Source organism: Copadichromis virginalis, linkage group LG4, assembly GCF_057382275.1.
Source record: "Copadichromis virginalis isolate Kocher_CV1m ecotype Utaka linkage group LG4, C_Virginalis_male_GT1.1, whole genome shotgun sequence".
In the NCBI taxonomy this organism is placed as follows: domain Eukaryota; kingdom Metazoa; phylum Chordata; class Actinopteri; order Cichliformes; family Cichlidae; genus Copadichromis; species Copadichromis virginalis.
Genome location: NC_140621.1, coordinates 7,602,937 through 7,617,353, shown reverse-complemented (window position 1 = coordinate 7,617,353; position 14,417 = coordinate 7,602,937). Strand labels below are relative to the sequence as shown.

General features: G+C 40.6%; 1 protein-coding gene and 1 long non-coding RNA gene across 2 annotated transcripts; one reads left to right on the top strand and one right to left on the bottom strand.

The window, feature by feature from the left end:
• Positions 1–971: 971 nt before the first annotated feature.
• Positions 972–7,880, bottom strand: LOC146710745 (uncharacterized). The gene is made up of 3 exons (XR_014920008.1): positions 7,778–7,880; positions 5,911–6,049; positions 972–5,367 (listed from the first exon to the last, which is right to left on the bottom strand). It is a non-coding gene; the product is annotated as an uncharacterized LOC146710745 (long non-coding RNA).
• Positions 7,881–8,072: 192 nt separating this feature from the next.
• LOC146710744 (homeobox protein Hox-B6a-like) lies at positions 8,073–10,881 on the top strand. The gene is made up of 2 exons (XM_085453343.1): positions 8,073–8,887; positions 10,531–10,881. The coding sequence occupies exons 1-2, from the start codon at positions 8,314–8,316 to the stop codon at positions 10,809–10,811; spliced, it is 855 nt and encodes a 284-aa protein (XP_085309469.1). The 5' UTR covers positions 8,073–8,313; the 3' UTR covers positions 10,812–10,881.
• Positions 10,882–14,417: the final 3,536 nt, after the last annotated feature.

Sequence of the window (14,417 nt, the reverse complement as noted above, 5' to 3'; positions counted from 1 at the left end):
ATATATTGCTTAGTTTAAATAGTGGTATTAGCTGTCGAGGAGCCATCTATTGCTCGAAACTCGGCTGTTTGAGAACTGAAAGATTAGCTTCCAGCTTTTCCTCCAAAAGCTGCGCATTGTGTTTGCAGGAAGGAGGCAAATGTGCAAATGAAAAAGACTGGCTTTGATCTGATGGCTTTGGCAGAATTTGAAGTCCCTCATTTACTATGACTTTTAAAGATAAAAGCAACAGTTTTCTATTTTGGGGGTTTGCATCTGGCTGCAGGTGAATTGAAGATGAGCTTCTGGGGTTTTTGTCAGTGTTTTACTTCCAGCGTGTAGGTTTTTCTGTTTCGATTTTTTTTCATTAGATTGACAGCGTGCGTGTGTGTGTGTGTGTGTGTGTGTGAGAGAGAGAGAGAGAGAGAGAGAGAGAGAGAGAGAGAGAGAGAGAGAGAGAGAGAGAGAGAGAGATAGTTTACAAGCAAGGCATGTTTGTCTGTCTCACTTTTATGACTTTGGTTCCCTTCTCATTTCCTCCCTGGAGCAGACGTTTTTTTTCTTTCCCTGCAATCACAACCCCACAGTCACAAACACACCTGTAGGTGTCATCTCCTTGGTCTCCAATTTGTTGCCGTCTCTAATATCAAATAGCCAGACTTTTCATCTCAGAGCGCGCGCGCGCGCACACACACACACACACACACACACACACACACACACACACACACACTTGATCACAAGGACAAAAAAATAAGATTTTATCTTTATTTTTACCCTTGTCTGACAAATCATCATCACCCAATGTTTAAAGCTTATGTGGTTTTTCTTATTGTAACATGTTATTTACTAACGCTCATATGTGCTCCTTGATATTCCTCCTCATACAAAACAGGGTCTGACTGATTATCTAAGAACATTGCAGGTCTGCAAACGGCTGTGGAAATTTTCGCTGGACAAATATACACTTTAACAACTTGTATTTTACCTTATAGTCATTTATTTGGTTGTTGTCAAATTATTCACAAACCACTCATAGAAATGTATGCACATGTATTTTTACAGTTAAACCACATTTCGAGTCGTTTCCAATTCCGCTTTGTAGATGAACAGCTAACACAATCATTCTTATGCAGGATGGTTTAAAACACACAGTAGACACAAGGATATGCCTAATAGTAAGCTGTAGCATGATGAACATATATCCTAGAATCAACAGTCTTGCTTTGTGAGAAATTCAGTATTGTCAATAAACACCAGTTCTTTAAGATAAAGTCACTGCCTCGTTTTAGGGATATATTGTGAGCCACATGCAATACGCCGTGCCGGACTTTCTAAAGCCACGATCACACTAAGTCGTGGCTACAGATCTGCGGCACTTTTCCAATTCTTTATTCCGTCTGTAGTGGTAAACGGAACATAAATCAATCGTGCATTCGTTAAGTTACGGGGTATGCTGAACGTGATAAGTAAAACAAACGCAAACATAGAACAGAGAAATAAAATGTATAATAAATTATGTATATTTTTTTTAAATCTGTTTGCGATTAGAAGGCATTTCTATTGTAGGGCCTATCTTACAATATAAAGCGCCTTTATGAGACTGTTGTGAGTTGGCGTTGTATAGATAAAATTTAATTAAATTTGAAATTGAATTTCTTTTTGGTCCCAGGTACCGTGAAACATTTGCTTTAAAAACATGACTTTACTGAAATGCATTGAGCATACTTATGGGTTTTAACAAACACGTATGCTAAAATATTTATATTTTTGTCGCAGATATCAATATAGTATTGAGGTTATTGAACAGAGAAAGACCACGCAGAATCTCAAATCAGCTATTGACACTCATTATTGTCAGCAGTGTAGTATTATTTTTATTATTATAATCATTGACTAGGTTTAGAACAGCAGTATGCGTGTGTGTTTATGTATGTGTGTGCATTAATAATCACGGACTCGAGAGATGTTTACGGTCTTATTTACCATATTTAGAAGTGTCATCTTTAGTTATACATTTTTCACATACTACAGATGTAGTTATATTTAACCGTCAAACAATTTGGATCATATACAGATGTTAATGTATGTCTTGAAATTCTGGAACTAAAATGGATAATTTAACACAAATATAATTGTTATATAATACTAAATGAAGACAGTAACATTTAGAGAGTGGTATATAAGGTACGAGCAATGTGTGTCTTTCTGTCTTGTGTTCTCTGTTTTGGTAGATAAGTTGAAGCCAATAGTCTGTTTTCCTGTAAAGCTGTGATCACACAGCTCTGGGAGCAACGGTTATAGACAGACACAATCCGGAGGCTGTTTGTGTTCGACGGCAGTCCTTACAATGAAGCTTCAGAGCAGCCCAGAGTCCGCACTTAACAAGACACTCTGGTGCCATCTAGTGTTCCGTTAACAACAATACCAAAGAGCACATAGACACATACACAGGTTCTTCTTTCTCAAGACTCGGAAACACAAGTTATACATCCCTGGGTCAGTGTCAATGCGATTTACAAAAACCATGCCCGCAATTTTACTTATGTATTACCTCTGGAAAAATAATACCAGGTCAACCCCAGCGAGTGGCACAAAAAGCTTTTGTGTGCTTTCACAAGAGTGTATGCTGAAGATTTTTTTTGTCTTTGATGTAGGGTTGGAAAGGTCGACTTGTAGCACTGAGGTAGAGAAACGGGTGTTTCTCTCCGTCCTGCTTTGTTGCCAAGGTTAGGCTGGGTGCTGTTACACTGCTGAATGAAACGTGGAGAAAACCGTGTGTGTACAAAATCCCAGAAGAATGCTGTGCTTGTGTGTGTGCGTGTTTGCGCGTGCACGAGCACTGGATGTGCTCAAGGAAAAGTAATTCTGGATGCAAAATTTATGCTGATTGGTCAGGAGGGCTGTTTCGGAATAGAGCGGCAAGCAGGGAATGTGAGTGCATGGGCTTCACCGTGTTCGTGTGTGTGTAAGCATATTAATTCGTCCTTGCTTTGTGGTTTTATCACTTGCGCTTATCTGTAAATCTGTTGTGCAGCCCCACTCAGATATATGTTTCCAGTTGTGAACGTGTGTGTAATCATCTGAAAGACCCTCATGGAGGGAAAACTATGGCATTCTGTTTAATTTATGACTTTAGCATAGTCTCACTTTAAATTGAGTATTCAATTTCAGAGTATTGAGATCAGATACAACATTTGTTTTCGCTTCACCTATTTGTGGTCTGCGCAGCGGATAAATACCTCGACAGGATTTTCTGTGCAGTTAGAATAACGATTGCCAGGATGATAGTACCAGATAATTATTATTATTATTATTATTATTATTATTATTATTATTATTATTATTATTATTATTATTATTATTATTATTATTATTATTATTATTATTATGATTCGTCTGACCAAATAATGTCGAACAACACAGTTTGAATAATCAAGCTCGAGTCTTCTTATTTAGCCGAAAAATATGCGGCTCTTTCTGATGCTGCATTCACCCACCCGTTAAACTTTAACTGGTCCCGAGGCCTTTTGTGGCTGAGGGCTCGCGTCCACCGGTAATAGTCCAGTGAACTGACCTGGAGCGCGTGCTCACAGTACCCTGAAGGACGCGGCGAGTCGACTGGCGCTGCCTGGAAACGATTAATATATTAAACAAGAGAAAGTACTAGTCAGGCAGTTTTTTGGAGTTTGTCATTAACTGGTGCAGCAGAAGAGGTCTCTTTCTCTCGCGCGCGCGCGCGCGCACGCACACACACACACACACCGAGCAAGAGAATTAGCAATAGAAGCTCTATGTATCTAAACTCTGAACACATGAACTTTTTATCTCCAAGCATCACAACTTCTGCAATCTTCTATACGATCCTAAGAGCGAAAGTATTCTACTTATATCAAAAAATGTCCCCGTTTTTCCTGACATGAGTAAAACCCATAAAATATCTAAATTAATGACATTATAACAGACCACCTACTTAAAATGTCTGCTCTGCCAGACAAGGACCAGTCTGATGCGCGCAGAGTTTTGAACTCCTTTTTGTAAATAACTCGTACTAAAATGACACATAAGAGTAATTTAGTAGGATAAGCAGTGAATTTTTAATTTCATAGACGGTTAATTATTTAACCCGTGAAATGCTATCGATCCTTTCACTGCCACGGCTGAAATAAACCACAGGTGAGCTGCACAGTGCTCGTTACTTGTGCGGAGAACAGCACATTTGTTCATCTGCTGTTTTGCTGCGGGCCTGTTTTTCAGTTCGTAGCCATTCCTCGGACTTTACAAGGAGTCATAAAAAGTCATAAAACCATAAAAGTCCTGAGTTCTCTCTTTCTCCTTCGCACATACCCCCCTTCCACACACACACACACACACACACACACACACACACACACACACACACACACACACACACACACACACACACACGCAAAAGGTGAAAGGGACCCATAAAGCCATAAAGCAGCCGCCTGACTCTTTCAGCTTTAATTGTCGATAATCTCTGAAGTTTCCCGGATTCCTGGAGTTCCTTCAGCGCCTCTCGGCTGTTTACTCTGAAGCTGCACCATTAAATTTACTGTGCAGGAATACAGCAGGCTTAAAACGCATATCCGTTTAGAAAAAAGATGGGATTTGTAATTGTCATCCAACCAATTTTTAACGTGGGAGAATGTCCCAGAATATTAACTTTTTTCTTTCTTTGTTTTCTGATATAATCTAGACCATTCCATCTCTCTACAGTTTCTATTTATTTGTGTCATTATGATTCATATACTTAAAACAGATTTCGCTTCTTGTCATTACCCTGTTATTAGTGTTGGACCAGTGGTAAAAACTTAATAACTATATAGCTAATGACTGGAAGGCTGTTAGCCTACTGATTTTGGGGTGGTTAAAGCAGCTAACAGGCCATCCGAGGTAGCTTATGTTATTTGTGGTCTTTTAAGTCTCCCATTTTGTATTGTAGTTACTCAAATAAATAATTCGTTGAATTTCGGCACAAAGGTCTAGCACACCCAATGTCATGGTAATGCTCTCAGCAGCGTCGGTACACAGCCCCGTTCCCTTTTTTTCAATACTGGTGGACGGCAAGTTAAAGTTTGGTAGACTTCAATATCCCCGTCAACACAAGGAAATATCAGGCAGTAAAACGCAACAAAGCATAAGGTCACGTGACATAAAATGTGACTTCTTTACTAGCTTTAAAGCAGACTATGTCCTTCTGCTATTCCTTTATGTCCACCCCACTCCTCTCCCTGACACACACTCGCACAGGGACCAACCATCCGGTTCTCAAATAGCAAAATGTTTCCAAAGTTTAGGTCGTTTTTTTCTTTGCTCTGCTCTTTCGTGTCGTCTGCCACTCGCTTCTCCCAACTGCAATTGCATCTGCAATGACACATAAATATATGTCCACTTGCAACATGGAGGACAATGTCATCATGCAGTGTTGCCTATGAATATTTCCATGCAGTCACATGATATAAGATGATAAGATGATGATATTTCATGTTGCTTTTCCAGCATTAGAACCAAACTACAAGTTCGTGAGATCTCCTCTGAAGTTATTCTTAAATGTTACATTAATCTATACTTTAAATAAACTGCTAATCTCTGCAAAAATTGTCATATAAAATACATAGATGCTTCGTAACAAAACTTTCGGTATGTTACTATACCAACACTTCAATTGGCTTGACAATATTCTTAGCTTAAGCAGAGCTGTACCTCGAATCAGGAAAAGCTATGATTCTGCCTTTATATTATTATTAGTATTATCATTATTATTATTTGTATTTTTCAAAGTTCTTTCTTCATATTTACTCTGTGGGCTGGTGCTGGTATAGGCCTACCACAGATATAATACCAAAGCCACAATCACGTTAATACCGTGCTAATGCAAATAGGCTGTATATATAATAATAGTATTACCGTCTTGTGTGTGTCCCAGGCTGTAGGCCATGCCTGTCCTGTCCCGACTGTTAGTGCTCATTAATGATTACACCACAGTCAGCTCCAACACAATGCTGTTGCTTCCCGTTCCCACAAAGTGGAGAGGAAACGGAGCGTCCTGCCAACAAGAGAGAGCGAGAGAGAGAGAGAGCGAGAGGTCAAAATAAAAGTTCAGAAGACAGATTCTCCATCAGTTTGTGTAATCCTGCATAGAACGCGCGGCTCGGGGATTAAGTTTCATATTTGTCCTCCTACGACGAACAGTATTACTTTAAAACGAAGAGATGGGGGAACTGATGAAGTGGGGAGGTGAAGTAAAAGTAAAAATAGGCTTTGTCTCTATCGGTAGTCAAACTGTCTACAGTTTGGCCATTCAGACAAGTCAGAGCCTGTAGAGGAAGCACAGAAAGACACCGAGAGGGGGGGCGACTTATTTATGACTGCGGTTATTTTACGACCTCAGCGACACATATTCCGTTTGTGACCGCGAATGAAAAGCACGCCGAAATACCCCCACCCTCCACCCAGCTCGACCCTATTTATTCTCCTCTCTAATTTTGAAGAAGGAAAGGGAGGTTCTAATGTTTCTTTGCGAAAAGAGTGCAAAATGTGTCTGTGTAAATTTAGTTTTTATTATTCTAAGGGATGATAATAATAATTTGTGACACTAGTGTACCCATTAGCTATGTTTTTTTCTTTTACATTTATAATTATCGTTCTACATTTATAATTATCGTTCCATATAGTGTAAAACTGAGAAAAAAATATAATATAATTTTACAGTAGTAATGCAGTATGTTTTTTTTTGTTAGTGGTAAAACTAACAAATCTATAATAACGGCGTTTTTTTATTCGAAGACTTCATTCTAATTGTTTTTTTTAAACAATGCAATATATTTCGGTTCAATATAAACATGGACGTGGCCATATATATATTGAAAGAGCTTCAGGCGCGTGGGTCTAATGAGTGTCAAGATGACGCTAAGAAAAAAAGCAGAAAGAAAAAATACTTCTTTTCTTTTTTTGTTTTACATTTCAGGCTAATCAGTGTCACCGGAGAAGAAAAAAGGAAAATAATAAATCACTGCACACATTGATCAGACCCAGCACCCTCTGGCACAGTATAGGAGTTACATTTTTCTGACTGAATAGTCTTATGGTACTCTTATAGCAGCATATGTATGTGTGGATATATATATATGGATATATATATGGATATATATATATATATATATTTTTTTCTACATTTCTAACTATCAGATTATGTGCCGAAAATCCCTTCCAAATTACTAAATTAGTCTTCTGCTTTAGAAAATAGCAGCCTGCGATAGGAGTAGGACACACACACTGGCCGAAGAGGGGACATAAACTACCCAATCACCAGATATACCAATTGCAAATATACAACACTCCAATTACATGGCCCATATTATATAGTAGGCTGAATCTAATACTAGCATCACACACACTGCACCACACACAAGACGCGCGCACGTTCCCGGCTGTGATTTACGCTCCACAAATTCATTTTAATGCGGTCGGTATTATCTCCAAAGCGCCGGGAAACATATTTTATTATTCGGTTGCCTTCTCTCCCAACCCCAAGGGGACAACGCGCATACGTGTGAGAACTGCTGGTTTTTATGGGTCCAACAACAGACGGAGGAAGACACACGGGGAGAGAAAAGAATCAATTTAACGCGTCGAGGATTCCGGTGTGATTGCGCAATGTCACCGGGAACAGAAGGAAGATTAGAAAGAGAGATTAGATACGAATTAAAAAGGAAAGAAAGGAAGAGAGCGTGTTTGTGTGTGGTGGTGGGGGTGTATTCGGTAGTTCCCAGACCTCCTCCTCTTCCTCTTCTTCTTCCTCTCCTACAAAAGGAAAACAGCGAACGAATGCCAGGCACAGACGCGTCCCATTGGTCAGTTCGAGGTCAGCTGGTGTCTGCCCTCCAACCCCCCACCCGATACCCCTTCTCGCCCCGTCCCGTGTTCTCCGATCGCATACACACACGGAGAGGTTCTCTCTGTTGCCCCCCACCCTCCACACGCCCCTCCGTCCCACACTGGCACTCAGCCCACCTAATACAACCCCCCCCCCCCCCCTCCTCCCAATCTGCGATACACTAAGTGATAGCGGCAGCCCGTCGGACTGTCGGCTATAAAACACAACAAATCATAAAGTGCAGGCAGGGGAAGGCAGAGGAAGCAGGACGGGAGGGAGAACCGTTAGCTGCTAGCCGTTAGCCTCTGCCTACTCCTCCTCCTTCTCCTTCTTCATCGAGTGAACGTTGTTATTGTGTTTGTTTCGTCCCCTCCTGTCCTCCCCTCTCCTCTTCTCCTCTTTTCCGGCTTCTCCTCTTTTTCTTCTTTCTCCTGATGAATTCCTATTTTGTCAACTCCTCTTTCCCGGTGACGCTACCGGGAACGGGTGGAAGCGGGCAGGCGGCGGCAGCAGAGTCGTTTTTGGGTCAGATACCTCTCTACTCATCGGGATACGCCGCCGACCACCCGCTTAGGCACTACCCGGGGGCAGCAGCCGTTACCGCAGCTGTGGCATACAGCACCGGCGGACCCGGCGCACACCAGGACAAACCGTACCCGGCATCCACCTACTACCAGCAGGCGGCCAATGGAGCATATACCGGACACCGGGCGACAGCAGCAGCGGCGGGGGTCGGTGTTGGGGGCGCGACCGGAACCGGTGCCTGCGACTACGCCACGGCAGCGGCGGCAGCGGCGGCCGCAGCTGCAGCCACGAGTTTCTACAGGGATAAGGAACACCCGTGCGCTCTGGAGGAGCATCAGCTCGCGCTCAGTCAGGACGGCGTGCAGCGTAAAACAGAGTGCGTAGGGCTCAGTGCAAAGGGGCTTTTCGGAGAAACGATGGAAGACAAACAGTCGGCGTCAGTGCCCATTTATCCATGGATGCAGCGGATGAACGCCTGCAACGGTGAGTGTCTTCTTCTTCCTCTTCCTCTCTTTCTTGCATATTTTATGATCCCAGTCATAGAAATGACGTTTGTTTCCTCTGTCAGCCTCTGTTAGATTTCCTTTCCTTTTCCCCTCCTCCTGCCACAGAAGCTGCTTTATGATCCCCGTTTGTTGACCTGTCAGTCCGTCATGTGCGCTGTATTTTATTGTCCGTCATAAAACGGGTTTGTTTGCATTGCGGGTCCTTTTACTGTAGCCTGTGTGACCCGTGACGATGCTACCAAGTAAAGCAAAGTGTGGGGGAAAACAAGGAGCAGATAAAAAAAATTAATGATGTAGATATAGAGGAAATACAGAGATAAGTCTAAATATCCACACTCTATTAGTCATTCGTTTATTCAAATGTGTCTGAATAGTTCATCTCTTTTATTTTTGAAAACGCTTTTCCTCTCAGACATACTCTGCTTTGAGACATGACCAATAGGATGCGATAAATACTGTTTTGTTTTTGCTAACGTTTCTTTTCTGTGCTGATAAAGATATATCACATTTCCTGTTGCTATTATTGGTTTTGACCTTTTCTATCTTATCGTTTATTGAGCCTCCGCAGCGTAGACAGTGTTATTCACTGTTGATTCAAATCGTATATAGATATAGCCTAAAGTTTAAAGTGAAAGTGAGGCAAACCGTGGCGGAAATAATGTGAAATAGTTTCATTTAGTCGGCTCTCCTAAAAGTTTGTGCTTTTGCACTCTTGCATGATTTAACCTAAAGTGTTAAACACTGTCCTGTGCTGCAAACCATCCTTAAGAGAGAAAAACGGCCTGTTGAGGGTAGAATGAGTAATAGCAGATGATGCAGAGCTAGTGTTTTGTAAAGCCCTGCAGGACACTCCGAGTTATGACAGATGAGGTGGTAACATACTTCGCCGCAAATAAATATATATGGAGGAAACAAAGAGCGCGTTATAAATGACAGTTAAAGGTGCAAATAGTAGCCAGAGAGAGGGGAGAGTTATTTATGGTCATTTGGATTTAGATATGAATAGCTTGTGGCATGCAATCCATGCTCTTACTTTCAAATCAATACATAAACTGAAGTTGCCTTAATTGCCTTATTAGTGAAGATCGGTGTATACACACCACAATGGGAATTTATTTTCTGAATTTACTGCTACTTACCATCAGCAACATTATATAACATAGTTATTCTCCGTGTTTCATAAACCATGAAGTTCAACTTTCCTGTAGAATGATTGTTATTGTTTTTATTAAACAAAATAAGAAATCCAAGTTTTCACTTTTCACAAAGCCAAAAATAATCCGCGGCTTCGCAGTCAGAGTAAGTAAACATTTTAGTAAAACAATGTTAAATTCACATTAAAACAGTGTCCTTAAGGGATGGCGCACATTGTTAGATGGCAGCCATCGTCTGCATTGTTCTTTAATGTGAACATTACTAATTCTTAATTTAAGCGGGGGCAAATAGCCTTGATAATACTAAACAGGCACTGTTGTGGAAACTTGTAGAATAGAATAGAATAGAATAGAATAGAATAGAATATGCATGTGATGAACTTTTCTGGTAACGTTTTCTTAACAGAATAGTTAACGCCTCAGTGTTGTTATCTTGGTTCAAATGTATCTGTCTCTTGCTTCTCAGGGACCTTCAGTAGCCCCGGGAGACGCGGTCGGCAGACGTACACCCGCTACCAGACGCTCGAGCTGGAGAAGGAGTTTCACTTCAACCGGTACCTCACGCGGCGACGTCGGATCGAGATTGCGCACGCGCTGTGCCTCACGGAGCGACAGATTAAAATATGGTTCCAGAACCGGAGGATGAAGTGGAAGAAGGAGAACAAGCTGATCAACTCCTCTTCTACATCCTCTTCTTCTTCCTCTACGGCGAACGGTGCAGATGAAGAGGAGAAACGGACTGAGTAAAACAGGACCAAAAATAAACTAATGTAAGACACGTAAAAGGAAGGGCAGAATAAAAGAGAAGACATGTTGATTAATCTCATGCCTCCAAGTTTTTCAAGAGCACCCCCCGCATTTTTTTCTCTCTCTCTCTGTTGTTTTTCTTTCTTTCTTTCTTTTCCTCACCTGAGCAGTGGTGAAACAACGGAATGGGGGGATTTATTTTTATCCCTCTTACATCAACTCTTTCTGTAGGCTGTACTTGAGTGGTCTTATATTTGGTAATAATTTGTAAAACACTCTATAGCAAGGGTTATGTAACTGTGGAAAGGGACAGATACGATAAAACCTGGGAGGGGAAAGGAACATGGCGTTAAATTAAAGAATACAATAGATGAATGAACACTTTTTTTAAAGGCCACCAACACAAGGCCACAAGTAGTTTTGAAACACAATTTATTGCTGCATTCCGCCTACCGATTTTTTTACTGTACTTTTTTATGGCTATGCATATTTAATTTATTTCATTTTATTTTTTATTCTTTCAAAGACATCATGTAAGGCACTTGTTTTAGGGTTTACAACTTGTTTTGGGGGCTTTAGAACTTGACTTCCGGCTGTTTCCTTCCCGATTTTGTTTCTTATTATTTGTAAATGTGTGTAGCCTTTAATACCTTTAAGTACACGTGCAAGTATGCTCTGCATATACACGAAGGGAGGAAAAACTATTGGAGGTATGTATGTCTTATGGTGTTCATATTTAAACTGTACAGAAATAAGCAAGGGAAAAACACCTTGTATGGTGAAAATAATGTAACTACGGTTGAGGGGAATTTTTCAATATCGGGAAACCTGTTGAAGCTTTGGGTGGGGTTGCGGTTGTTAACCTACTGATGATATTCGCCAAACTACCTAAAACATTCAGGAAAGTGTATATTTTATCGATTTTTACATGTTTTGGTTATGTGTTATTGTCAAGTAATCACATATACTACCTATGACAAATGTTTAATAAAATGTAAAGGAATTTATGGAGAAAGGTTATTTTTATAACGGGGATAGGGTATGTTTGTGTGTGTCTTGGGGCATGAAATGAATTTTCATTTATTCTAACATTAATTAACGCGCAGTAAAGGTTAGTCAAACTCAACATTACTGGATTTGAGATTGGTTTATTTTATGATTTAGAGGACAACTTTAACACGCTTGAGCCTTTTAGCCTCTTACTGGTGTTAAACGCAAGGCTGCGGCCAAACAGGCGCACGCGACGATCTGGAAGGAAAGCGACGAGGAGAGTGAGCTGCTGATGGCGGGCTCAAACTAAATGATGACCAGAGCGAGGCAGAGAAAGTTGACCTCTCCTCGAGCCCTGCAGCCAGACACGTTACACATAGACACACACTTCACGCAGACAAAGTGGACAATGTCCTCGTGACCTTTTAACTCTACTTGTCCCCTGAGTGACCGGCGCGTTGTATCCATCTTGGAAGTTTCACTGATGCGGGTGCAAACACACACACACACACACACACACACACACACACACACACACACACACACACACACACACACACACACACACACACACACACACCACTGCACATTAGCTTATCTCATGAAACATGAAAACCATAAAGACAAATATGGTCTAAATCAGAGTTACTTTAGAATGATTTCATTTGCCGGCTTTTCATTCGGAACATTCAAGATATATTTCTGAATTTTCCAGTTATGGGTATAATAACACACATAATAAGCATAACAGAGAACAGATATTTATTTATTTATTATTTGACGGTCTTAAGTCATACCAAGCAAGTGCTGTTATTATAGCATGTATCTAACGAATACACATTTTAAGTTTAGAAAAAAAAATCCTGTTGGAATACTACCAAGACAAAGATGGCATAAGCTGGTAGTAAATAATTAATAAGCACACCTAGAAAAACCAGCCTCGCCACTGTGCGAGGCGAAGAACTAAAGCTTTCACGTGATTTAATTAATGATACTTTTAGTTATGTTATGTTTGAATTTAATACTTTGAGAGACAAATTGAGAATATAGTGAGACTCGCAATGAAATGACCTCAAGAGAAAATCTATTAAAGCGTATTCTGCAGCACAGACATATTCAGTGTACGTTGGTTTCTTTTTGTGTTGTGGATATGACTCGATTGGCGATTTCGTTCCCATTTTGAATCAGTTGTATGACTACGTGCTGGCAGATGTTCTATGTTAAACACAGTGGAAATGGTTTTACTGTGAATCAGGGGGGCTCGTCTTTACATATTGCACATACGTGCTTGGTGTTTAACATATTTTAAGGAGAGAAAAACGAAGAGGAAATGTTTCATGTTGTTTTGTTCTTTCTATCTCTACTGAAAGCTGTTCTCTACTGAAAGTCTCAATTTTGAAGAAGAAAATTTGTTTGTTTGTTTTTTGTTTATTTGTCTGTTTAAGACAACTGAACATTAGTTAGAAAGAGTTTGTCTTAGACCACAATCTATAATTGGTTAAAATATCAAAATCTCCAAAAATGAAGCATATTGAAATCTGCGTGGCTCTTTGAATGAGATTATTAGAATAAAAGGAACTGCATCTGTGCGCAGGCACTGGTTGCAAAATGTGCTCTAATCTGGGCTCATACCTTAAATTCTGACCCTCCTTTATTCTTACTCAGAATGCGACAAATTCAATATAACATAAAGTAAACGCAAAACATGTGCAGCTGAAGAGATAGGTAGGTTGAGCGAAAGAAAAGAGATGGATGGATGGATGGATGGATGGATGGACGGACGGACAGATAGTTTTATTCTATGCTAAAACTGAATTATGATTGTCTTCAAACTGGCCTTATTGAAATATTTAAATGTTTTTCGTTCAGTGAGCTCTTTCATGGAACAAATTCAGCGCGATTGTGCTGATCTATAAATACCAAAGGCAGTGTGCTGAGAGGAGTGTGACAGCTGGGTCTTTTGTGGCTTTAAACCCCATGTTGCTGTTATGTGTGCTTGCCCGTGTGTTTTAAATGTGCCTGCTACTTTGTAATATTCAAGATGAATCCCATTCCAACTGCTGGTTTCTTTAGCCGAGACTCTGAAATGTGGCCTGCAAACTGCACACATTTCCCCACTGAGCACATCCATTTGTATCATTTCACACATACACACAAAGCTCTGGAATTCTTCATCTGTCGCCTGTTCTAGCTGCTGTGCCGGAGTTACAACAAAGCGTGTACACCCGAGTGCACACTGAGGCCTACTTCAAACACGCAAACGCTTAGACACACACAAGCACTCCCGCGGCTGAAATGCACCCAAACCCGGGAATCAACAAATCATAAATCAGCAGATTTCCATCCAGTGTGGACGTCACAGATCAGGTTTAACATTCCTCGTCTGCAGCTGCAAAGAAGGCTTGCAGTAAGAAAGAAAGAATGTACAGTCGCAGGCCAGTCGAATTGTCATAACTCAAACATTTTTTGTAGTATTGACTGTTTAGTTTGGTCTGTGATGTATTTATTTATTTATTTGTTTGTTTATTTTTGCCTAATTTTTGTGATATTTTGCACTATATTTCCTACTGGTGTTTTGTACCTGTGCCGGAAGTTGAGGTACAAACAATTAGTGCA

Coding starts and splice junctions, on each gene's coding strand:
- LOC146710744 (XM_085453343.1), top strand. CDS start 8,314: ATGAATTCCTATTTTGTCAACTCCTCTTTCCCGGTGACGCTACCGGGA. Junction 8,888..10,530: donor GCGGATGAACGCCTGCAACG/GTGAGTGTCTTC, acceptor CTTGCTTCTCAG/GGACCTTCAGTAGCCCCGGG.